General features: G+C 48.5%; 3 protein-coding genes across 3 annotated transcripts; 1 reads left to right on the top strand and 2 right to left on the bottom strand.

Moving 5' to 3' along the window:
- Positions 1-175: 175 nt before the first annotated feature.
- On the bottom strand, positions 176-14,058 carry Usp5 (ubiquitin specific peptidase 5). The gene is given in 22 exon segments (XM_047548298.1): positions 176-822; positions 1,591-1,624; positions 1,627-1,674; positions 1,967-1,982; positions 1,984-2,121; positions 2,335-2,480; positions 2,564-2,707; positions 3,200-3,391; positions 4,325-4,413; positions 5,016-5,190; positions 5,280-5,433; positions 6,167-6,292; positions 6,415-6,502; positions 7,162-7,233; positions 7,968-8,161; positions 8,952-9,046; positions 9,492-9,676; positions 9,932-10,077; positions 10,229-10,362; positions 10,543-10,609; positions 10,996-11,121; positions 13,796-14,058. Coding segments are annotated over 22 exon segments (2,574 nt in total). The 5' UTR covers positions 13,907-14,058; the 3' UTR covers positions 176-728.
- Positions 14,059-14,796: 738 nt separating this feature from the next.
- On the top strand, positions 14,797-16,977 carry Cdca3 (cell division cycle associated 3). The gene is given in 8 exon segments (XM_047548301.1): positions 14,797-14,871; positions 15,072-15,240; positions 15,464-15,593; positions 16,021-16,239; positions 16,377-16,421; positions 16,424-16,479; position 16,528; positions 16,612-16,977. Coding segments are annotated over 7 exon segments (726 nt in total). The 5' UTR covers positions 14,797-14,871; positions 15,072-15,120; the 3' UTR covers positions 16,767-16,977.
- Positions 16,978-18,002: 1,025 nt separating this feature from the next.
- On the bottom strand, positions 18,003-25,246 carry Gnb3 (G protein subunit beta 3). The gene is given in 15 exon segments (XM_053743375.1): positions 18,003-18,586; positions 19,453-19,611; positions 19,614-19,667; positions 21,359-21,409; positions 21,412-21,448; positions 21,450-21,517; positions 21,520-21,560; positions 21,656-21,722; positions 21,808-21,970; positions 22,098-22,161; positions 22,240-22,346; positions 23,478-23,516; positions 23,763-23,849; positions 24,101-24,323; positions 25,121-25,246. Coding segments are annotated over 13 exon segments (1,014 nt in total). The 5' UTR covers positions 23,820-23,849; positions 24,101-24,323; positions 25,121-25,246; the 3' UTR covers positions 18,003-18,479.
- Positions 25,247-25,583: the final 337 nt, after the last annotated feature.

The following is a 25,583-nucleotide window of genomic DNA, read 5'->3' as shown; positions in this document are numbered from 1 at the left end:
GCCACTTTTTTATACTGCCCCCACCTCACACTCAATTTTTCAAGAACTTTAACACTAGTGACAAGTAGAAAAATGCCTGGGGGTGTGCAAGAGTTTCTGAACTTGGCCCCCTGGCCAATCATCTTCCCTAGGAAGATAAGTCTCCTCCAGGGCACCAAACAGGACACAGTTTAACCATTGTACTTTTATTCACATCGTGTATTTTGGCATATTCCAGAGGACAGGGAAGAGACATGGTGGGAGAGACTGAGGCAGGAGGGCAAGGGGGGGGGTCCCCATTTCCCTCATATCCCTCCTTGCCCAACCACACAGGGAGAAAACACATAGGAGGAGGGGAGGCGCAGATGCTCCCCTCCCCTGGAAAAGGATGCACAAAGCCACACCCACTCGCAGACACAAGTAAGACCCTTCCCCCACACCAGGGGGCTGGGCAGGGTTACACAGAAGTAGAGCATGTGAATTGAAGGGGCAGGGGAAGCCAACAAAGTCTCCTTATAGACAGGTGGTCAGCCCCTCCTGTCCCCTTTCCACCCTATCCCAAAGTTCTATCAAATGCCCCTCTGCTTTGCTTGGCCATTCTCCTATGGCCTCCAGCTTCTTCTTCCCTACTGCTGGGGACAAAAAGAAAAAGGGTACAGAGCAGGGGGCTAAAGTTTATCCCTTAGCCCCTGTCCCTCATACCAGGTGGTCTGTCCCTGCCCTCAGTGATAAGGAGTGAGAGCAGGCTTTTAGCTGGTCACTCTCTGATAGAAGTAGATATAGCCCAGGTCCTTGGGTGGCTTCTCAGAGGCACACACTTTCTGGTCATTGTAGATCACCCATCTGAGGGGTAGGAGAAGGGACAGAATAGATGAACAAACCTGGGCATTCCATGTTGCATCAACTTCATCTCTCAGCCAGGGCATATGGAGGTAATCCTGGAGCAAGGCTCCCAACATTCTCTTCCTGGATCCCCAAATCTACTGTCCAGCTGCTACTGGTTTGAAGGGAGCTTCAAAATCTCCTAACAAGGGTCATTTCCCTTATTTGGTGTCTTCAGCTTCTCTAGTCTCTTTACAACCCCCACCCCCATTCTGTGAGGCAGGGGGTCAGAAAACTTTCTCTGAGCCAGACAGTCAAATATTTTTGGTTCTGCAGGTCACCTGGTCTCTGATACAACCACTCAACTTTCCTGCTGCCACATGAAAATGGCCACAGGTCATACATAAAAAGCACATAGCAGGCTGGGGCTGTAGCTCAGTGGTAAGAGTGCTTGCCTTGCACATGCTAAAGCACTAGGTTCGAGCCTCAGCACCACATAAAAATAAGTAAATAAAGATGTCTATCTACAACTAAAAAATATTTAAAAAAAAAAAATAAATAAATAAAAAGCACATAGCTATGTCCAGTTAAACTTCATTTATAAAAGCAGGTGGCCCAATTCAACCCATGGACTACAGTTTACCTGTCCCTGATAAAAGGCATTCTCTCCATCTCAGGTGTATTTATGCCCCTCAGGGAATCCTTTACCTTCTCCCATAAATATGCTAGGGGCTTCCAGGATATCCTTCCTCATTCCCATCACTTTTCCATTCACACTGTGCCCCTCACCTGCCTTCCTTCTTGATGTGGCAGACGTAGTGACGCACATGGTAGAGGTGCCCATGTGACTAATGAAGGCAAAGAGCTGATACTCTGGGGAAGGAGAGAGAGAGAAGGCAGAAGAGAAAATAGGAGAGTGACCCTTGAGTGACAGTCCAAAGATATATCTAACAGATCAAACTCAGGACAGGAGTTTCAGGGGACATAGGGTATATTATCCTGGGCCAAAGGCTAGCTCAGCCCCCTGGAATCCCACCCTCACAAGTTCCATTAGTGGAAAGAAGCTTCTGTCCCCTTGGATCTAAGGAAAGCAGAGCTGCCTTAGAATGGTATAGCATAGTGGCTAATTTCTACCAGGGTTGTCCTGTTTCTTGGGAAAACTCACTTCCAGGACCATCCCGGGACTTTGGGTCCCACTGGCACAGACTCAGAGATGGAGTCAGCAGCTGAGCGGCCCTCTGAGATGTCCATGGCAGCTTCTGCATCCAGGTCATCAATGTGACTAAAGATCCAGTCCACAGCCCGTTCTAAACTATTGTTCTTAGAGAGGAGAGAAGTGTTATTTTCCTAAAAAGGTCTGGGGCAAGAATACCAACAGTGAGGGAAGCCTTAGTTCCTACTTTGCAGCCACACAAGTGGGCACCCAGCCTTGGCTGCACCACACTTGTCCGTGGTCCTATTCACTAAGGATGAACTTCACTCCCACCCACTTTGTCCACAGGGCTCCAAGTCTTTAGCTAGAGCAGCCCATACCGTGGCCCGCAGAGCTTTCAGGGCCTGGTCCCTTGAGAAGCCCATGGAGACAATGGTGGTCACACAGTCTTCTGGTGGGGGATCAGCTGCTGCACTTGTGGAGCCAGGCCCACTGGAGCCAGGCAAGATGAGGGGATTTGCAAAATCTGTGAATGTGAAGGGGTTGAAGTTTCTAGGGGAGGATGGAGGTCCTACCCTGCCACCCACCCCTGCACCCACCCCTCTCTACCTGGATCATCCATGTGTGACATGACCCAGTTCATGGCAGCCTCGGCCCCACTATTGCCCGTGTAGTAGACAGCTTTGCGGCAGGCATCCATAGGAAAGCCCATTTCCACCAACTGTATGATGACTGATTCGTCCAGCATGGGTGCTGTTGGTGGAGAATGGTGGGCTCAGTAAACTGACTTCTTGGGCCACTATTTCTATTTACTCCTCTTCCGTCTCACACACCAGGCCCCTAGCATTCTCCCAATCACCCATTCCATGCAGTTTTCTTCCATGGACTGGTACCTGATCCCAAAACTAAAATGACTACGCAACATAACATGGGCCTGGTATCTCAAAGACTACTTATTTCCTGCTCATTCTCACAGAATGGGCACCACTTCCGGAGCATGATTTCCCCACCCTACCCAAACCAAGGAGGTAACAAGAATAGAAAAACAATTAGCCAGTGCTACTACCATCCACAATGAGAATGTGGCTGGAAGTGCTCCGGTCAGTTTCTGCATCCATCCAAAGAGGGCAGAGAAAATACGAAAGGGAAGACAGGAGAAACACAAAGGACAGGGTCAGAGGAGGCAGACAGAGAAGCCCCCACATCAGCAAGGTAGAGAGACAGGCAGGAAGAAGAGTCACTAACATGTTGGAGAGGAGAAGTGAGGGGAGCAGAAGGAGTCTTCGTCTTCGTTGCCATAGAAACCAAGGCTACCTTTGGGCTCATCCGGAGTGACCAGGGGTGGGGCAATGTCAGGCAGCTCCTCCTCTCCTGGCTGCAGCCCTGTACCCCTCAACTGGGAGATGTCTAGCTCCTCTGGCATCTCAATGGACACATCTAGAATTAGAAGGGCAAGTAAAGGACTACCTCGGCAGCTCCCTGAGGCTCACCTGTAAAGGCACCTTGGGACTCTCAAAACCCCTGCTTATATCCTGGAACTGCTCCAAACCGAGGGACTGCTAAAAGCAGTACCAACCTTGAGGTTGTAGTGCAACATAAATACTAGTGAGTTCAGGAGCCAGGAGACCTGGATCCTAGTCCTAGGTCTAACACCGTGATTAAAGACAAGGCAGGGGGCTTGACTTGTGAGACAAAATGACTTATACTGCTGTGGGTCTCAACTTCTTTATCTAGAAACTGAAGTTAAACCAGCAGTCCTCAAGTTACAGCCAGGGACCTGTAAGACTCATGAGAATTAACTGTTTTAAGATTATCAAAATGCAAACATCTTATCAATTATAAGACTAAAATCACAAAAGTAATTTTTTACTTATAAATCATAACCCTAAAGTCAAAGTCGTAAGTGCACAATACTAAGGACTGAACTCAGGGGCACTCTTAACACCGAGTTATATCCCCTGCCCTTTTTATTTTTAAATTTTGAAACAGAATTTTGCTTAAGTTGCCAAGGTTAGCCTCAAACTTGTTATCCTTCCACTTCAGCTTCCCCAAGTCTAAGATGCTGAGATTATAGGAGTGTACCACCATATTTGGCTAACATTTTTTTTTTTTTTTTTTTTTTTTTTTTGGTCCAGTGCTGGGGATGGTTCCCAGGAACTTGAACATGCTAGGCAAATCCTCTACCACTGAGCTACACCCTCAGCCCCAAATTAGTCTTTTAATAGTTTTAGTCAGTACTTTTCAAACCAGATGCATTTTGAAACATCTAAGGTAATTTTTTTCCCTTTGAGAAACACTAGTTTGCATGTGCTAAGGTCCTTTCTTTCTCTAACATTTTCTCTTTTGCCACCCTCATGCCAGCCACCATACCCAGTTTCTTGGGCACCCAGTCTAAGCCGAAGGTGAACTTCTTGATCTGGATGACCAGGTAGTCAGGGAATGAGGCAAACCGTGTGGTCCTAGGGAAGAGAGAATATGCTGGCACCCAGAGATGGAGGGCTCTCCTCTCTTGAAACTCCTACCCCGGGGCTTGGCCTCTCCTGGGTGGAGTCCCAATAACCCAGAAAATGTTCCACACTCCTCCTCATCCCCTAAGCAGGCATCTGATTCCAGCCACAAAGGAAATGCAGAAGCCAGGAGGGCTATTTTGTTAGCAAGAGCAGCAAAGGCCTGGGGGTTGAATCCCTGAGACTGAAGCATTCCTTCAGATCTTGAGCCTGTGTCAGGGACCATTTGCTGAAGTCCAAATTCTGTTCACAGCTGATACCAAGTGGCTGTGCTCTGACATTATAGAGGAAGGAAATACAGAGAGGCCACACTAGAAAGAGACTCTGCACTACTATGAGAGAAGAGGGACTAGTGGTACAGGATGAGGTAACAGTTTATCATCCATGTCGACCCTTGTCAGGGTCTCCTGATTCTCTCAGGAGAGATCACCAACTCCTGCAGATTCAACCCTGAGATTCAACCATAAGGATTAAAGAACAGCCAAGAGGAAGGTAAGTCTTTAGGACTGCTCTGCCACAGGCCTAAAGCCTAAGCCCAGGCCAAAAGGACTTACTTGACAGCTACTGACTTGGCCTGCAAGGCCGTGCTCCAGAAGTCATCTACCTGCTCAGGAGCCCCATAGGCCTCCAGGCAGGAGCTGAAGGGCACCTGAGCCCGAACCAGTTCTGGCAGTGGCACCTTCTCCTCTTCAGCTTGCCGCTTCTTCTCCTCATACTCCAGAAGCTCCTCTGGTAAAGAGAATCAGGTAGTGGGTTCTTAGAGGGTGCTGCCTTTTTGCTTTCGTCTATACCAAGGCCTTGAAGAGCGACCAACCCACCTTTGTTAAGGGCTGCATCCATGGGCACAGGCAGCTGCATGATGTAGTCAACTCGCTGGGTGTACTTAACCTTCTCTGTGGCCAGGCACTTGATCTTTTCCTCCACCAAGAAGCGGAACACTTCATTAGGATTTTCAGAGCTCCGGCAATTCCTCTATTGAAAAAAGGTAGGGTAGGGAGGTGTGGGGAGCCAAGAAACAGAATGGCCTATGGTTCACTGGGAGAAGGAAATGAATGGAAGACGACTACTTAGGGACATGGGGATGTAAGAGGAGAGTAAAATCCTTCCTTAATTAACCATCTTCCTGCCCCAATTCTGGCCCCATCATAGCACTGTGGGACTGTTAGAAGGTGCTTATATTTTCTTTTTGTGGTACTAGGGACTGAACCCAGGGGCACTCTACCACTGTGTCCGTAACCCTTTATTTTTGAGACAGAGTCTCGCTAAGTTGCTGATGCTGGCCTCTAACTTGAGATCTTCCTGCCTCGGCCTCCTGTGTTGCTGGAATTACAGGTGTGAGCCACAACTCCCAGCTAGGTGCTTATTCTCATGTCATTTTCTTTCTTTTTTGCAGTGCTAGGCAAGTGTTCTACCATTGAGCTATATTGCTAGCCTGCTCAGGCCATTTTCTATTGCAAGCCCATTAAGGGTAAGATTGCACAGGAACCCAGCTTAAGACAGATAACAGGATCATCACTTGTCTTGACTATTTTCTTCAGGAACAAACATTACTCATAGGGCGGCTTAGTGCAAACTGTTGAGTTACAGGGGTAAGACTGGGTTGGTATGGACAAAGGAAAAGATGACCAGGAGGGAGTGAGAGTAAACTGAAGGCAGAGTAAAGGAATGTGAAGTGTGGATCCTTTGCCATCTTCCCAGTCCTTACCTCCACCATGTTGATAAGGTGAAGAAAGAACTCCTGGGCATCTTGCTGCCGGTTGGTGGAGAACTCGGGGTGGCCCTTGCCAATAAGGGCCTTGAACATCCGGGGGGCAATGCCATCTTGAACTTCCTAGGAAGAGCCAGGACAGGGACTCAGCTGGGCTGAGGCCTTCAAGTGGTCTTCTTTAGACATCTCCTAGACATATTTCCCCAAAATTCCAGATCCCAAAAGTGATAAAATCCCAAACTCACCTTTTGTTCTGGCACCTGCTCCCCATCACCTGACTCTGGTGCTGGCTTGGAATATTCTCCCGAAAGAAGACCGTGGCCCAGCTTGGCCCTGTGTTAATTGCCAAGGAAACCATTTAGCTTTAACTGATGGTTCTCACAGCTATCTTTTTTCCTCTCCAACTCAACCCTGTTCAAGGACTGCCTTAGACAGTTCTCAAAAAATGTGAAAAAAATTTTAGATTGCACAGGAACCCAGCTTAAGACAGATAACATGTCCAGAAACAGTCACCAAAACCCTATAAATATCTACAGGCTCAACTACTACCCACCCCAGGTGGTCACAGAGGAGAAAGGCATACTGGCCTGGTGTGGTGGCACATGCCTGTAATCCCAGCAACTTGAAAGGCTCAGGCAGGATGATCACAAGTTCAAAACCAGTCTCAACAACTTAGTGAAGCCCTAAGAATTAGCAAGATCCTGTCTCTAAATAAATAATAAGGGGCTGGGTTGTGACTCAGCGGTACAGCACTCGCCTAGCACATGTGAGGCACTGGGTTCGATCCTCGGCACCACATAAAAATAAAAAATAAATAAAATAAATGTATAATAATAATAATAATAATAATAATAAGGGCTGGGGGGTGTGGCTCAGTGGTAAAGTGTCCCTGAGTTAAAATCCCAGTACCTCCCCCCACAAAAAAAAGCAGGCAAGCAGATACATAGGCTGAGGCTCTCAAATGTCTTCACACACAGGACCTGACTACATACACCTGGGTGCTGAAGTCCTGGGTAGGGTCTGTCGGGGCATTCTGGAAGATCTTCTCCAGCTTATCCACATACCTAAGGGTCAAAGAAAGATAACTGGAGGGACATCTAGCCCAAACATCAAGGAAAAAGGAAGGGAACAATTTATCTACTAATTCTGTTAACAGGTTTAACCCAAAGTGGGGAATTACTTCGGTTGAACTTTGGAGTTCATTTCTGTCCAGCAATTAGCCATTCTCTTTTACTCAACTAAGTCAGCATGCAGTGTGCTATAAGGTACTCTTCCCTGCCTCCTCCCTGAGACAAAGCCAGGGAAGGGAGAAGGCAGCCTGGAATTAGGATAGAGTTTATATTCTATTGGACAGAACTTGTCAACACATTCTAAGCTCTCACATTGTTTCCCAATTAGACAATTCTTATTTATGCTAAGAATTTGTCTTTCTTCTACCTTAATGTCTTAAGCTCTCCTCTTTCCCCATAAGTACCACATGTCCATGTTAGGAGCTCATCTGATGTCACTGCCTAAAATAAAGACCACCTGCTAACCCTTGAGTCCATCAGAAGGTCATAGAGAGCCCTAGGATTTGGTGTCCTGCACTATCAGTAATGGGTGTGTGTGTTGGGGCAATGATGGAACTTGCTTTCCTCACAGTACACCAACCACAGTATAACAGAAACTATTTAAGACTGTGATCAAATACTCAGGGTACTGAGAGCAGCTGAAGAGTGTGCTGGTAACCAGGAGAGGAGTTAGGGATGTTAGGGGTGCAAAGCAAAGGGGTCAGTAGTGGGGAGAGGGAACCACTCACTTCCTCTGGAAGTCGGGGATGCTGAAGAGCACCTGGACCACTGAGTTGAGGTAGCAACTGTTACCCAGGTTCCGGATGCCTGTGTAGCCGGGCCCAAAGAGGGGCTTAAGTGGCACACCTGACTCCTGGATCAGCTCCCATTCACCAATCCGCTGATTCATATCTATCTCCAACTCAGTCATCGTCTTATCCGTCTGCATGGGAAGTGACACTTTAGACCAGATGAGAACTCAGCCCTGTATTTTTTTATACTGATCTCTCAGAGTCCAGGATGACACCCAGTTATAGCCCAGAATTTGTGAACTTCATCATGGGAGGTATGTTGAGTTAATAACCAATCCAAGTTCTGGAAGGCCACAGGTAACAGTCCCAGGAGCCTGTCATCAGACCTCTGCTTGAATGAGGGAATGAAATAAGATTCCTTCTACCTAAAATGGTTTTCCCATTCAATTACTCCTGTTTGCCATTCAGATTGTCATTTGAGGAGCACATTCTTATAAGCAGGGAAGTATCTCTGATTCCTTAGACTAGGTCAAGTTCCCCTGCTCTAAAGTATTGCAGTATCGCTCTAAAGTATCGCTTCTCTTTCATAGTACCCATTGGTTTATAATTATTCATTTATTTGTATATGTGACTAATACTTACCTTTCTTCTAGAATATAAATCTATGAAAACTTGGACCACACTTGTCTTATCATAGTGACTAGCACATAGTAGCTACTTGGTAGCATTCATTGAATAACTAAATGATTCTAGAAAGTTCTTCAAGGCGTGAGGAATATAGTTCAATGGTAGAGCACTTGCCTACCATGTGCAAGGACCTGGGCTCAATCCCCAGGATCAAAAGACAAAATAAATATATAGAAAATTCTTCAAGGGAAGCCCACAGATGTAGGGACTAGGTTAATAGTGGCGGCTCTCTCCAAAACCCTACCTCAGCCTCAGGCAGAAATTAAAAGAATCTGAAGCTAATGGGGATCTCACCTTCTGCATCTTCAGCATGTCAATGCCAAAGTGGGACAGGTGCTCAGCCAGACTGGGGTCCAGGACCATGTCATCCTCGTCATATGAATACACATCTAGAGCAGGAGACAGACACAGTCAGGGGACGAGGATGAGGACTGGCCTGGCCACTCACCCCACCTCCTTCCCAGAGGGCCCTTGGTGGGATAAAAGGACAATGTGTAAGGGTCACTCTCTTGGCTCCCATGAATATTAGTGAGGTCACAAGTCTTTCTGTCAGGGATGATGGAGTGAAACAGAGTGTGGGTTGAAATTAAGGGTCATTCAGACTCTATTCCTGCAGCATAAGATACTAGAGTAAGACAGGTTTGGAAGGATATTCAGTAAATAGATAATGATATTTACCATTAGGAAGCAGACTAGGATTTGTGGGGGAGGGTTGAAAATTTGGTCTCATAGACAGTATTTTAATTTTTATAAAGAGAATGCATTTGTGTATTAATATCACATAAAATGAGTAACAACTGAAACACATTAAATGGAGAAGGGGGAGGGTAGTACCAGCTCCATCAGGTGTAATGGTTCCCAACTTGACAGCTAATGGGTATCCTGTCTCCCTGTAGTGCTCCACAGCATGGTTGTTGCCCCCACTGCCATCAAAGTAGCGTCGGCCACAGAGGATGGAGCCATCTGTCAGGTTGAGCCACAGGTTCTCTCTCATGTCACACTTGGAGCACTTCCAGCCACTAACCCAGGGAGAAAAAAGTTAGCTGAAATATGGGTCAGGGATATAAGGGAGTGGTAGAAACAGGGGATTCTGCAGGCCCCCTGTCAGTCCAAAAGCCCACTCTTCTCCTCTCTTTTGGATGTCCCCTGCTTTTTGTTCCAAATCTCCCTCCCTGTCCCACTCCCTAGCCTCTCTCCCACCAGATTCCCCAAAGGGTAGCCTCTTTGCCCTTGCTCTGGGGGTTGTGCCCAGAGGTAGAGGGGCCAGGCCTCACCAGGGAGGGATCCGAGCAGGGTTATCCAACTGCTTGAGGTTGAAGGCATGCTTAGACACCTGCCGGACTTCCCCATCCCAGGCCTGTACCTCCTGCTTTCGGGAGGCTGAGTCAGCTGAGAGTAGGGCCTCTACTGCACTGGTCACCTGGGTGAAGCAGAGGGTCAGATAATACCCAACCCCTGCCTTACATGCCACTTTCCCCCTTGGTCTTCAGCTTTGTCAGTGTTGCCCAAGCCACCACTACTCCAGCCCTTCTTGCCCTAGAATCTTTGGTGGGGAGGGAAGACATTCATACCCGATCTCTGACAATGTCTGGTAGCCCCCCCAACCCATCCCGGGCAATCTCAAGGTAATCAGGCAAAATGACTATCTTCACATCCTCGTCATATTCAAACTTCTCCTCGGTGAGGTCAAACCCGCCTTCAACACCTGGTGGGACAGGGAAGAAGAGGGAGAGTAACCACTACAGATCAATGCCCCTCCTTCAATAAAACACCTTACTTTGTCCCTTCCAGAGCTCCAGGGCCACTGATCAGACCCAGGGCTTTCCTAGTACCACTGAGAGCAGGAAAGACCAACTTGGGAGAATAGGACTCCAGTGGAGCTCACCAATAGCCAGCCGGGTAGGCTTTTTACGGGGTGGGTCACCAGTGCCCGCAGTAGTGTCCTCTTCTTTCTACAGTGAAGAGCAAGGGCAGGATCAGTAATGAGCACCAGGGACAAAACAAATAGGGAAGTTGGAGGGTACTGAGTGGTTAATCTCAGAATGGACTGAAGCTAAAAAAACATCTGTGCCAAGTATTTTTAAAAAATTTTTAGTTGTAGATGGACACAATACCTTTGTTTATTTATTTTTATGTGGTGCTGAAGATCAAACCCAATGCCTCACACATGCTAGGCAAGTGTTCTACCACTGAGCCACAACCCCAGCCTCTGTGCCAAGTTTTAACGCCATAAACAAAAGTAGGTAAAAGAAAGAACCTGAGGCCAATAGGGAGTCAGAATCAAACAGATTCAAAATGAGTACCCTATGGAAAATGTCTCACCCTAGCCTGTGCTTACCAGGCGCCGGGTCCGCCGGAGGTGCAGGTAGACGCGCTGGCCAGTCTTATTAAAATGTCTCTCCACATACTGTTTCCCGAAGCCCAGGAATGTGTTCATGCAGATGTAGAGGCCACCCTCAGACTCCTGCAGGGCACGAGGCAAGGAAGGAAACACAAGGAGGATGAAGCCTGGCCAGGTGGGGAAACCAAGGACATGGAGTCAGAAAATGCTGGTTTCCAGAAAGGTTCTGTTTTCTTAATACTGGGGGGCCCTTGGCAACTTATTTAGCCTTTTAGGATTTGGTAGATGTCTGAGATTCTCCCCCATTTCTTTCTGTGACTGTGGTAACAGCCCACAAGGACACCAAGAAGCTGAGTAACACTTCTCAGTCACCATTCATCTTCCCTCTTGCTCCTCCTTTGGGCTTTGGAGCCCAACAATCACATGTCTTTCCTAGGGCCAAGAGATCTAGAAAACAATGGGGATCAAACAATGTAGGCTTCCAGTGCTGGGGATTACACTCAGAGGGAAAAGGGGTACTTTTCCTAGAAGAGGAAAGACCTACATGTCAAGACACTGATCCCAAATCTGGGACACCATGACAAACCCTATCTGATCTCCATAACTCAGAAAACCTTTCAGACGGGAAGAACAGAGATTCCAGCACTGAACAATATACCTGACCTTTCCTTTTTCATACTCTACCAGGTAGCTGAACTGGACTCCATACTGTTGAGTCCTTCCCCTCCTCTCCTGCTGAAGTCTGGCTCCAGGGAACAATGCCTTGTTTGAGATTACAGCTAAACCAGAACCTGTCTGGTAAGGCCAGAAAGTCCAGCACTCTGCAACCACCAGCCCCCAACTCCTGCCCTCTGACCAATAAGATCTCCATTGAAATTCCATCAACTTCCAACAACAAAGTCATCCCCTTCTTAGAACAATTTAGCAATACTTGCTGAGACAGCTAGAACACATACAACACAAGAACAGGAGAAGATAAATGTCCACACCTCAAAGCTGAACAAGTCTACTAGTGCCTTTGTAAACAGAGTGCTGGAGAAGGTAGGAGATGGAACTGGAAAAAAAGTGTCTTGCCTCAGATGCAAGTCTTTGAGCAACAGGCATACTCTAAGTGAAATAAAAGCCTCTATGCCCATGAAAATTTCTCTGCTGTGATAGTAAATATAGTGCACTGTCTAAGGTTGTTCTTGGTCCCATCAATTATTCTGTACCACTTCCTACAATGCTGTTGACTGCAATGATCATAAACAAATAAAGCATCTCTAACAGGAAGGTCAGCTAAGCCTTCTTTTTATTATGAACCCAACTTGAAGGTAATCAAATATGCTAGGAGTTGGTTAGCAAACCAACCAGTCGCACCAAAGATATTCTGACTTGGAATGAAAAAGGGAAAATGTCAGAAAATTAGAAAAACCTTTTTTGGATTATGCAAAGCAGTTACTAAGGAGAGAGAAAGGAGTGAATCAAGTATAGAAAGGGACCCACTGACTTTTACCATCTGCTGGTAATTAAGAAAAACCTTTCCTTCCTGGAAGGGCAGTGGGAGCTCTGAAATGATTAAACTCTTCAGTTGGAAATAAAAGATGCTGGTTTCATGATTTGGGAACTCTGGAGCTCTGCTCCAAGCATCCTCCTTTACCTTTGCCAAAGCCAGACTTCAGAGAAGCAGCACCATGTTTGGGGCCCAGATCAAAATCCAACAACCAAGCAAACCACAAATCACAGTGATGGTCCTGAACTGGGCCTCACATCATGCTGCTATACTCAGCACTGGTGATGCATTAATGAAGCCTTTCCACTCTGACTTGCAGTTTTCAAGCCATGAGCTGGTCTGGCTGAACACCCTTGGCAGGGCCCAGCAGTGGCTTAAGGGGAGGGGTGGTGAGGGGGGCGGATCCCAACCAAGCTGCTGCTCTCTCAGTTCAGGACTGGAGGCTTGTCTCCGGTTGACGGAGACAGAGGAAGGCAGAACGGCAGGAAGGGAAGTACCGGGTGAGATCTTGCAAAACGTGAAGCACAGTGTGGGTGGTGGCTTTGTCTAAGTAGACAAGAGTGGGAGCAGGATGGGAAAAGGGCCTTTACATCCTCCAAGAAACAAGCATCCTTGTAGGAATACTTTAAAAGAGATTCTCTCTACTCCCTTTTATAGGGATGGGGGGAGAGGGAGCTGCAGTCATAGTTCACTTCAAAGGAGAAAGGACTAGAGCTTTCCTCTCCTTTTTCCTCCCCTCCCTACCACCAATGACCCACCTCCCCGCCCCCGTCCATAATAGCCATGGGTGGAGGCTGTCTAACTCGGTCTTCCTCAGAATCGGTTTTATTCACAGCCCACTTCCAGACTATTAGCCGCTTCTAACTGCAGTCCTCACTTTCTCAACCCCAACCCCGAACAGTGGGGAGTCGCCCCCATCTCTCCCACATGAGACTACAAAACCCGGAGAACCGTGCGCGACAGGCAGGGCCAACTCCCAGGCTTTCGCAAGCGTCCGATGGAGGATGTAGTCCAACCATGGGTTACAAGCCTGTCTTAGAACGGCAACCAGGGCAGGGAGCGACTACAATGCCCACAGTGCTCCACGAGACCAGGAGCAGGCAAGGCGAGCGCGGCGTCTTCCGGGGGCGGTAGTCACAGGACAGACCCGTCTAATGAAAAGCAACGGCAAAGAGGAGCGTGGGAGACTACAAATCCCAGGGTGCATCGCAGGGAGGCGGTAGCGCAAGCCTTGCAGGCCCCGGCAGAATGACCAGGGCGATGGAAGTAAGTCGTGTTCTCTGCGGGTGTGGGGAATGGGCTTACCGGCGTGTCGAAGGAGAAGGCGCACTCGTCTTTGTGGACCCGGTCTCCAGCCTTGGGGACCCGGATAGTCGGTAACACTGACAGCAGCGCCTCCTCACTTAGCTCCGCCATGACACCGGCAGCAGCTCCTCCACACACACACACACACACACACACACACACAAACACACACAGCGGCTCCCACCGTTCCCAGTCCCCCACCCCTGCTCTCCCGTCCAATGAGCACTACTCGTTAGGTGCATGCGCTGAAGGCAAGACGCGCGAGAATGGCAGTTGGACGCAGACAGCCTGCTAGCGCTCCGCCCTCTGCCCTACTCTTGGCTAAACGCCAATGAAAAGCGCTCCTAATGCAATTGATGGTCAAAAAGGACCAATCCCACTCTTCCAGGGCAGGAGCGCATGTAGAGCAGCCCAGGTGGGCTCCAGAGTTGCCACTGCTGGGACACGGGGACCTTTGCAATGCCTTCGCGTGAAGAGCAGAATCTGACGGTTGTTTAAACCTCTCCACTCCCGAAACTTTCCAGGGGTTTTGTCCAATCGGAAAGTAGAAGGATGGTAGTTTTCTTGGTATTTGAACAGGGACTATCCAATGAGGCGGAAGTTTGAGAGGGTTAACGTGAGTGATTGATAACTCCGTCAACCAATAAGGATTACTTTGTCTCAGGAAAACCACAATAACTATCTGAAATTGTGAATAATAGCATAATCATTCACGATTCTATTTTGTTTAATAATTTGTGTTTAACACTCAAAAGGTCTCAAAAGTGAAGACTGGCATTCATCAAAATCTCACCATCGACACCTCACAGGCGGATTAAGAACAAAAGTCCCCCCTATCAAGGAGGCGTCACCCTCGGGCAAACCGAGCCCCTGGCCTCCGCAGTACTCATGATAGGCATCCTCATAGACCAATGGTTTTCTTCTCTGGGGGCGGGTCTCACATAGCAAGCCTATGAGAGCATACGTCGAAACAGCCAATAGAGTCAGGGTGAGGGGCGTGGCGGGAAGTTTGAAACTCCTAGCTTCGGGAGTTGATTCTGGAGCCGGTGTGCACCCAAAAGTCGAGTTGGGGCTCGGTAAGTGTTTGAGTAAATTAATAAGTTAGAGGATCTGGCAGACCCAGAATGAGCCGTTTAGAAAACTACAGTAGTCATTAATCCTTCAGAGGCCTCTGGGCCAGCGACCAGGAGGTTCCTCAGTTGGAAAGACCAAATGATTTGGGGTCAGAGGTCCGACATGATCGCAGTAAGAACTGAGACCTGAGTCACTTTAACAGGCATCCTCTCCTATACCCTTGCCGGGCCCTGCCCCCGCCCCTACTGAAGATGGGCTCAGCCAAGAGCGTCCCAGTCACTCCAGCGCGGGCTCCACCACACAACAAGCATCTGGCTCGAGTAGCGGATCCTCGTTCACCTAGTGCGGGCATTCAACGCACTCCCATCCAGGTACTCGGCATAATGAAAAAGGTGGAGAAACTGAATCCTTGGGCCTCCGCCTAACCTGATTCTGAGAGAGCCCTCACACCCCCACCTCACAGGAGCCTTATTTTCTTACATTCTCATTCGGCATGGGGTAGGTTGAATGTCTGAGAACCTTAGCAATTCCTGCCTGGAAAATGGGGGTAAGAGAGTCAGGGCCCAGACTTGTTCTAGCCTATGGTCCTGACAGGTGGAGAGCTCTCCACAGTCAAACCTACCAGCAGGAGAACAGCTGAAAGGTCCAAAACAGGCCCAGGACTCAGATCCCCGCTCTCCTACCCTTGGCATTGCACGGACACCTATGAAGACCAGCAATGCAGGTAAGTGTTGGACCTAGGGAGTACTGATAAGGCTGTCACTTCTTATTCTTGGGTGAAGTCCAGTTGATGAAGCCATCTTTTCAGGACTTTTTGTTTTTGTTTTTGTTTTGTGGGCGCTGGGGGTCAGATTTAGGGCTTACTGCATGCTCTGCCACTGAGCCACATCTCCAGCTCCCATCTCACTCTTATTAACATTTTGCCCTCTCACTTTGATTTCATTCTTCCCATTCCCTCAACAACCCAGACACAAGCCCTAGAGTTCCTGTATCTTTCCCTCCTTGCTGAATGATTTGTATCATTACAAATTTGTATCATAAAGAAGATTACTACTTAAGTAATTTCTTTCCTTTAGACCCTCAGAGTCCACTGGTGAAAGAGCTGAGTGAAGTATTTGAGACTGAAGGCTCCAAATCAAATCTTCCCCCAGAATCTGTTCTGCCCCTGGGAGTACCTTCATCTTCTGAGCTGGATTTGCCTTTGGATACTCAGTTATTCCTTGAGGACCAGAAGCTACCTTGGAACGACCCTGAGCTCCCTTCCAAACAGGTGTCTTCCCAGGAGGATGCAAGACATCCCACAGAAACCCCTGTGGCCAGCCAGAGTTCAGACAATCCCTCAAAAGACCCTGAGAGTCCCCGATCTTCAGGTACAAAATCTAAGGGCAAGGTGTAGGGAAAAGAAACTAGGATAATGTCCTGGGATAATGTCCATGGATGAGTATGGGGAAAATAAACTGTAAGCCCCCTATTTTGAGTACTTGCTTTAACATCTTACTCACCCTAGGTTCTAAGTGCAATAGACGGAAACCAAACAACAAGGTCCTAGGGAGATCCCCCTCACCATCCTGCAGGATGACAACTCCCCTGGGACCCTGAAACCACGACAGGTAAAGAGAGAGAGGGTGAAAGCTATTACTAGGATATCCAACATAGAGGGTGGGAGGCCCTTTTACCCAGGTCTTCCCTCTCCTGAGCAACATCTATCCCCTGTGCCCCAACTCACATACTGCCTTTTGCAGGTAAGCGGCCTTCTCCCCTAAGTGAAAATGTTAGGGAATTAAAGGAAGGAGCCATTCTTGGAACTGGACGACTTCTGAAAACTGGAGGACGAGCCTGGGAGCAAGGCCAGGACCATGACAAGGAAAATCAGCACCTTACTTTGGTAGAGAGCTAGCCCCTATTGTGGCCCCTACATTGGATGCACCCAGGGCCTGGAGATGTTCTGTTTTCTGTCACCACTTCTTTCCCAGGGAGACTAAGGAAAGGATTGTTTTCTTTGATTCCTCCTAAACTACCAACTCTGGGACTTAGAACTTTATCAGACTTTCTTTTTGTCTTGTATATTTCTTGTATATTAAAGGATGTGATTTTAAATGATGCTTTTAAAAGACCTAAAGCTTGCACTGAATCTTCTGTGTGTCTTTGTGTTCCCTGTGTGTCTCCCCACTGATACTTCTGAGTTTTTTTTTCATGTACCTTCCTTAAATCATGATGTTCCCCAGGGTTATTTCTTTGGCTTTTTTCTCTTGTTCTCTTTTAAGTGTCAATTTTGGTAACTTCTAGGTCTTTCTCTTTCTAACCTTGATCCTTATCTAGCTGCCCCATAAGCACATTAAAGTCAGTTTTCTAAAACTGAGTTTATGATCTTCCTCCAAAAGCTATTCCTCATCCCCTGTTCCCTGTCCTTGTGAATAGCATCTATTTAGCTGCCCAATCCCAAACCTTGGTCATTATATCAAATCCTTCCCTCTTAATGTCCTGTATGTTAACTCTATGTCTTTAATCTCTTCCCAGTTCCTCTCCCTTGCCCCCTGTCCTGTTACTTTTTGAGATGCTGGGGATCCAACCCAGAGCCTTGTGCATGATAGGCAAGCACTCTACCATTGAGCTACATCCCCAGTCCTGTCCTGTCTCACTTGCATTTCTTGACACATGCCTCCTACCTCATCTCCAGAGTACCAGTGTCTCCTTCCATTCTACCAGCTTACACTATTAGGGCACTCTTTCTGAGAAGCATAACTGATCATATTATTCCTCTGCTCGAAACTCTTTAATGACCTCCCATTATACTAAGAATAAAGCCTGGACTCGTTTGCCTTGTATTCAAGGCCTTTTATAATCTGACTCCTGCACAACACACACATATGCACACATATTTACTATAGTAGGCAGCAGTGAATTGTTTTACACATAACACACACACACACACACACACACACACACACACAGCCACTTGTAAATTCACCTTCTCCTGACACTCCAGCTGCCCTACAACTTTTGCCTTCAACCTTCTTCCTATCCACAATCTTCCCAGTATCCAGCCTTCATCAAATCACCTATATTACCTTATTACCCTTAAATGGGGCCTAGATCATTTTGGAAGAGGAGTGGAAGACAAATATCACAGAGGTACCAGGGTGCTACACTTTATTGCAGGTGCTTTGGGAGAGGAACAAAAGGTAGAAAAGCAAGAAAGCATGAAGAAGAAGGGAACCAGGAGTGTAGTGATGCTAGAGCCATATCACAGGGCTGTGCACCCTGTACCATCCAGGTCTGGACAAAAGTAATGGCTCTGGGGAAATACTCCTAGGGCCTGAGGTCTCACCTTGGAAAACTGCTGGGCCTATAAAGGGATGGGGAAGTGTTGGTTGTCCTTGCACCTAAGGGAGAGGGTGTAAGGACTATGGGGAGGGGAAGCCATAGGAGGAGATGGGGCAGTTCTTTGCCCCTGTGTCCCTGATACTGCCTCCCAAAGGCACACTCCCATATTCCCATTGCCTCAGAGGAAGAAGCTTTGTGGGAATGGCCCCTGGGATATAGAAGAGAGAACCTAAAAGAGAGCAGATGTTGGGGGGCAGCTGAGTATCTTCATAGCCCTCCACAGGCCTCAGTTCCAGATTTTGAGGAAGCTGTCCCAGGAACCAGTGGCCACAGCCATCCCATCAGCTGTGACCCCCAGGCAGCTGACCCTGTTGTCATGACCAGAGAGGATGCCTGAGGAGGAGGGAAGGGAATCAGTCATCTTCACATGCATCTTGGAAAATAGTGTGTGCAAGTATGCAGGAAACCTAGATGGGGTAAGCTGGACTTTCAGCCCCTGAAGGAGACTGAAGGACTAAAAGAGGATTAGCCCTAAGGGGAGGGATTACTCTTGAGGCCAATTCCTCTATCCTTAACTCAGGTTGGGGATGGGGTGGGGCAGACAGGGAAAGGTTCAGAGTGTTGCATGCTATGAGAAAAGCCAGGGTCACCTTTATGGGAATGAGGAAATGGGGAAGGGGCACCCTTCCATCCAGTTCCTTTGTTTGTAAACGAAGAAAGTGAGGCCCAGAGAGAAGTGACTTGTGCAAGGGAACTTAGAAAATAAGCAACTAAATTAGGATTTGGATCCTGACTCTTGGGCCTGAGTTGTTTTGTTTTGTTTTGTTTTGTTTTAAGCACCTGGTCTCTCCCAGTTGAAGAAGCCAGGTTATCTGCTTCAACTCTAGGCTCTAGGCCAGGCTGGTCTAAGAGAAGTCCCTAGATTGGGGCTATAGACACTCCAGGTACTCCAGATCTTGATTCTGCTCTCTTCCTTGGCCCCCTAAGACTAACCTTCCCTTCAGTGCATGATCCTGGAGCTTCAGGCACCCAGAATGTACTGGACATTCAATGTCCACAGGTCTGAGGATGACCAGTACAACGCAGCCATGCCACTGGGCAGGGGAGGAGGTGGGGACATGGTCCTAAGTTGGGAAGCAGTGGTGAGGTTTTCAGGGTAGAGTTATCCAGTAATTAGGGAACAGCGGTAAGAGGGTTCCCATAAAGACTGCTGGTAGGAGGGGACAGAACTGAGAAGGAGGGCTGGGGTAGGTCCTTACCCACACGCTCGCACTTCAAGGAGTCCCAGACATTGCAGTTGAAGTCATCATAGCCTGCGAAGAGCAGGCGGCCACTGAGTGAGAAAGCCACAGATGTTATGCCACAGATGATGCTCTCGTGGGAGTAGTTGGTCAGCTCTTGGTCTGCCCGCAGGTCAAGAGGCGACAGGAGGCATCATCTAGCCCGTGCAGATGGCCTCTCCATTGGGGAAGAACTGAGGGTATAGGTGGGAAGGTGGTTGGAACTCAGACTGGAGAGAGCTGCTGCCTTCCTGCCTGCTCTCTGGTACCCACCTGATGACTCAGGGCAAGCTCTTTCTGTCTTCCTTCCTATCCCCTCCCTGGCCTGAGGTGAGAAGCAGCCAGAGTATGGCTATCTGCTAGTGACATTTATCACATGCTGGCTCAACCACAGCTCCCCCATCACCCTCATTGGTCCACACTACAGGGCTGCAGGCAGACATCATTCCCAAGTTGTAGGCAAGAGTACAGGGCTCTTCTGGGATCACACAGCTAGAAGGCTGAGGTCGTCCCAGATTCCTGTGACGACACAAGTGGGCTGGTCATCCATATAAACTGAATGTGATCATGAGGGATGTCAGATCAACTCAATCAGAGGGAAAGTATAGAAACTCATTGTATTCAAAAAAGTGTTAATGTCATGAAAGAGAAAGGTGGGAAAATGGTTCCAGTTTAGAGACTAAAAGGATGTGATAAGGAAATACAAAGTTTCTGCAATGAATCCTGGACAGAAAAACATTGCCATTGAGGACATTTTTTGGATAAAGTTATTATTATTATTATTTTTGTACTGGTGATTATATCCAAGGACACTTTACCATTGAGCTACATCCCCCAGTCCTATTTGTTTTTTTGTTTTGAGACAGGGTTTCACTAAGATCCTGAGGGACTCACTAAGTTGCTTAGGCTTCACCAAGTTGATGAGGATGGCTTTGAACTTGTAATCCTCCTGCCTCACTAAATTGTTAAGGCTGGCCTGAAACTTGCAATCCTCTTACCTTAGCCTTCTGAGTCACTGGGATTATAGGCATGTGCCCCAGTGCACCTGACTGATAACTGGTTAAATTTGAATGTAGACAATTGTGAATTCCTGATTTTAAGAATTATACAGTGGCTACATTATAGGATGACCTTGCTTTGGGGAAGTATTCAAGGAGTAAAGTGGGGATGGGATATAGGTTAGTTGGTAGAGGGCTGGCCTCACAAGCACAAGGCCCTGGGTTCATCCCCAGCACTGCCAAAAAAAAAAAAAAAAAAAAAGGGAGTAAAGAGATATGATGTCTGCAACCTACTATCAAAAGACCCATAGAAAGAGCCCTGGGGGTGTGTCTCAGTGGTTGCCTACCATTTACAAGGATGCCTCAATTCCCAGCACCTCAAAACAAAAATGAACAGACCCAGTAAGAAGTGGGTAGACACCTGGTTGTGTGTGTGTGTCCAGAAACAGTGATAAAGTAAATGTGGCAAGATGTTAACAGTGTGTCTAACTAAAAGGTACCTGGAAATTCTTCTGTTAGTTTAGTTTTGGTTTGGTTTTTTTTTTTTTTTTTTTTTTTTGGTACTAGGGATTGAACCCAGAGGTACTTAATCACTGACCCTAGAGCTTGATGTGGACAGACAGGGACTTGCTAAGTTGCTTAGGGTCTAAGTTGCTTTATTGAGAGACAGGAATTCACTAAGTTGCTTAGGGCTTCACTAAGTTGATGAGGATGGCTTTGAACTTGCATCCTCCTGCCTCATCCTTCTTTTGTTAGTTTTGAAACTGTCCTGTAAGGTGAAATTATTTCAAAGTAGTGATAAAGGGCTAGGGGAGCTCTGGAGGGGGCAAGGAATGTATGTTGTGGGGTGAGGTGGTGTCAGGAGTGGCACAGGGAGAGGTGCTCACCACAAATGGCGTTGATGTCAGACTCATGGCCAGTGAAAGTCTGACGGCAGGTCCCCTCCTCACGTCCCAGAGCTTGGCGCTGGCATCACAAAGCCCCCGAAATGAAGAGTTTGTAGTCTGGAGACACAGCCAGGCTCATACAGTCACCTGTGTGTCCACAAACACTGTCTTCTGTTGTCCCGTCTCAATATCCCACAGAGCACTGCCAAGAGGGAGGAAAGCTATCACTGAGAGGCCACATATACCTAGGACAGGACTGCCTCCCAGGCCTCAGCACCCACAGCATTCAGTTCTCACCATGTGGTGTCCCCTGAGCTGGTCACAATGTTGTTGTCATCCAGGAAGCGGCAGCAGGAGAGATAACCTGGAGGTGGTTAGAAGGACAGTGCCTGGGCTTCAGAGCCACAACCTGCCAGGGGTCTGAACTAAAAAGAGGGTGTCTCACTCACCTGTGTGAGCAGAGAGCTCCCGGCTGACCTTAACATTGCCCTCACGGGATTTGAGGCTGTAGATGGAACACATGTTGTCCAGCCCCCCACATGCCACGAAATTCCCTGATGGGGCGTAGGCACAGGTCATGACCCAGGAGGAGCGCAGTGGGATGGCGTGCACCTGCAGAGAGGGTAAATTCAGGCAGAGGTGGGTACAGAGTTGAGCTCAGGTGCTCAGGGGCAGAGGAAAGTGGGCATAGTGTCCTCTGAAGGTTGTGGTGGTGGAGGTGGGTAGGTAGGGCTGGTACCTTGTTGGTGGTGTAGGTGTCCCACACGATCAGCTTCCCGTCCTGCGAGGCACTTACCAGTAGCCTGGGAGAGGGCAAACCCATGTATCCACACCTTTCCTCCCTGTTTCCCCTTCCCCTCTGGGCTCTTCTCAAGCCTCACTTAGAATCAGTGGCCCAGTGCATGGCATAGATCTTGGCCAGGTGCCCCCTTAAGGTCCGCCGTGTCCGCAGTTGGACTCGTCCCGCCACCTCTAGGCCAGACACCAGCTGCAGAAAAAGAGGGATTAGATGTCAGGTGTCTGCCACAGTCTCTGATCAATACAAGTACCTGCTTCAAGTATCAGCCCTGGCCTTAGAGAAATAAGTCCCTTTCCTGAAGTGACTTAGACTCCTATGGAGACAGATGCTTGCATGACCAGTAGCCTGTGTTTAGCAACACTTCACCAGACCACAGGGAGGAAGGAGAGATTTTCTTATGTAAATGCTCACACCTTGACTAATTTCAAGCTTCCAGTGTGAGGTTCATTAAAATGAACTTGGAAAAGATATACACAGTATGCTTTCCAAGCCTGGAGGCACTTGTTATCACACAACACTTCAGCATGGCCAGCTCTCACTGGTACCCAGGCATCACCATGACCCTGGACTTAACCTCCTAAAATTCATGATCCTTGAATGCTAAACCAGCCTCTAGACAGCTGGGGCTTCAGAGTCAACAGACTCAATTTGCCATTCCTTGTTTTGTTATCTTGGTCCAGTTTCTTACCATCTGAACTCCTTTCCTCAAGGTATAAAATGAGGCTCTGTCATTGCACGTGTCTTGCAGAGTTGTCATGAAAATTATATAAAATTATGCACTTAAGCAACTTAGCCCAGTGTCTGACCCATGGTATTTACTATTATTAACATATTTAATCTAAGATGCCATCAATTCTAAAAAGCACCATTATTGTCCCACTAAGAAAGAAAAAATGCTATTAATTATAATTGTAAGATATCATCCATTGTTGGATACATCTTGATTTCAGAGATGCCTAAAAATGAAGAAATGTATATCTCAGAATTGGTGGAAATTAGTCTTAGACAACTGTCAACTAGAATCTATACGGCATTCATGATTTGCCAAGCCCTCTCACTCCTTTCATTTCCAGTGCCTGAGAGGGGTTGTCATCACCCTTGTTTTTTGGATGAGAATTGGAACAGCATCTGCGTCTTCAGCATCTAATACAATGCCTGGCACAGAGCAGGTCTCTCTAAATGTTTGTTGAATGAATTCATTACTGCCGTTCCTCACTCCAAGGACACACTGTACTAAAGCCCAGGCACCAGTTTGTTGCTGGTCAGGGAACACCTGTCCCCTCCCCTCGTGCCCTGCCCTGGGGGAACAGGGGGTCTCACCTCTGCCAGGGTAATGTCAGCACAGGCTTTCCTGGCATCCTGCAGGGAAAGTAGATATCAGGGAAGGCCACAAGCAGGGTGGGGGGCCTCAGATGCAGATGGGTATGGGGCTCTGGGCTTTGGGGGGTCTCAAATGTAAAACCCAAGTTCAGAAAGTCTCTAGCACTTCTACATCAGTGGTCTCTAAGGTGTCAAACAGGCGCAAACCCAGCCCCTTCCCTCCAGGTCACACCCCCTCTTATTCTCAGTTTTCTGGGGTCCCTAGTGGGAAGGTTCTGGGGTTACTGCAATCTGCTTCTTGAGCTGCTCCGCTTCCTGCCTCAGCTGCTCCATTTCCCCCATGGCAGACAGGTAGAGGGGTAGCTCCGGCTCCTGCCAGGAACATGGGGCAAATTTGGGAGAGTCCCCACCAGGTCACTTTTCTGTCCTTCACACCCCACCCCAGACTCCTAAGGACTGGGTCCCCACTATGGAAAATGTGGAAACTATGGGGGGTGGTGCCTGAACTCTCTCCCCAGCTAGGTCCTCCCAGATGGAGTCCTACACCTCCAGCCCCAGCCCTGCCTGAGCCCGTCCTCCAGCCCCCACCCCAGAAGGCAGAGCCCCGGCCAGCTTCCTCTTACTTGGGCTCTGGCTGGACCTCTCCCAGGTTTCCAGCTCCGGTTCCCAGGCGCCTCCTCACTCCCTCAGCTGCGACGCCTGCCTGTCACCTGCCCCGTTCTGCTGCCAGAGGAGCTGGCCTGGCTTGGCCCCGACTGGGCTTGGTGCGGGAGGGGGGAGAGGGGGCACTGACAGAGAAGGGTAGAGCCAACGACAACGTCAGGCAAATGAAATCAGCTGGCAGGGCTGTGGGGAAAGGATAGGGAGGGAGGAAGGTGTGTGGCTTCCAGAGAGACTTGGGCCTAGCTTGTAGGAGGGGTGGGAGCAGGAGTGTGGGCTAGAGAGAGTGGCCCCCAACAGCCAGCCCAGAGAGGGAGGAGGGGATGAAGGGGTGCCTCCCTGGTCAGTCTCTGCAGGCAGAGATAAGAGCATCAGGCCCCACGGATCAGAGCAAAGCTGTGAGGATTAAGGGTGGGGTTTGGGAGAAGGGGAGGAGAAGCCACAGTTCCTGTGGCCCCTTCAGCTCTGGCCCCCACCTATGGTCAAGATCTTGGAGTCAGAGCCTGCTCAGAAACCAGGCCAGGAGCCAGGATATCAGGGTAATGGATGGACCTGTTGTTAGCACCCCAAATTGTGTTCCCTTACTGAGGGTGGTGGGGGAAGAGGTGAATCTGGGAGGGTACAGACAAGAGCTGAGATTAGAAGGGACTGATCTGGATAATCCTTCTTCTCAACAAACCCTAACCAGCTGCCCCTGGGCTTGATCCTGGGGAGGGAGAAATGTACAGGGGATCCAGACAGAAGGCTAGAAAGGACTGCCTCTGCTTTGGACAGAGGAAGAACTACAAAGAGAGGGCAAACCTGTCCCCAGCTCCCAGGCTGGGACGTGACCCCCTCTTTGCCCCCTAGATTCACAGGACCCTGCTGGGACTGTGAAAGCAGAAGCCAGAGGGATCACAGCACCCTATCTTGACCAAGTTCAGGGAGGGGAAGTGGGGCTTAGAGTTGGAGGCCCAAGGAACAGCTGTCAGGGACTTGGGTACCTTTGCATAAGGGAGCAGGTGGCTGAGATTTCCCTGGCAAATCACAGCCTCACACTGTCCTGCCTCTGGGAGGCCTTAGACACCTGTCTCCTCCCAGGCTAGTCATAACCACCCCCACCTCCAGTCACCACAGCAACTGTGATACACAGGACAGGGCCCTGGCTGAGGATCTTCATGTTCTTTATTGCACAGGCTGGGAGAGAGGAGTGGGTTATCTTCCCTTTATCCTCCTCACAGTCAGTCTCCTATCCTTGCCATTTCTTTTCAGGGAGGCATAGTGTTCTGTGTCTGTCTTAGGGCTGCAGGTCCATCAGCTGGGGCCAGTCCTAGCTCCCAGGCCTGGTGAGTTCTAGGCTATATCTGGTCAGTGTTCTCTGAGTTCAGAGAGGGATGGCCCCAGGAATCCCCAAGTTGGTGGAGAGCAGGGATAGAGATCTTGCTGTTCTGCTCCTGATGTCACACG

This window comes from Sciurus carolinensis, chromosome 4 (genome assembly GCF_902686445.1).
Source record: "Sciurus carolinensis chromosome 4, mSciCar1.2, whole genome shotgun sequence".
NCBI lineage: Eukaryota > Metazoa > Chordata > Mammalia > Rodentia > Sciuridae > Sciurus > Sciurus carolinensis.
This window is presented reverse-complemented; position numbering and strand designations above follow the sequence as displayed.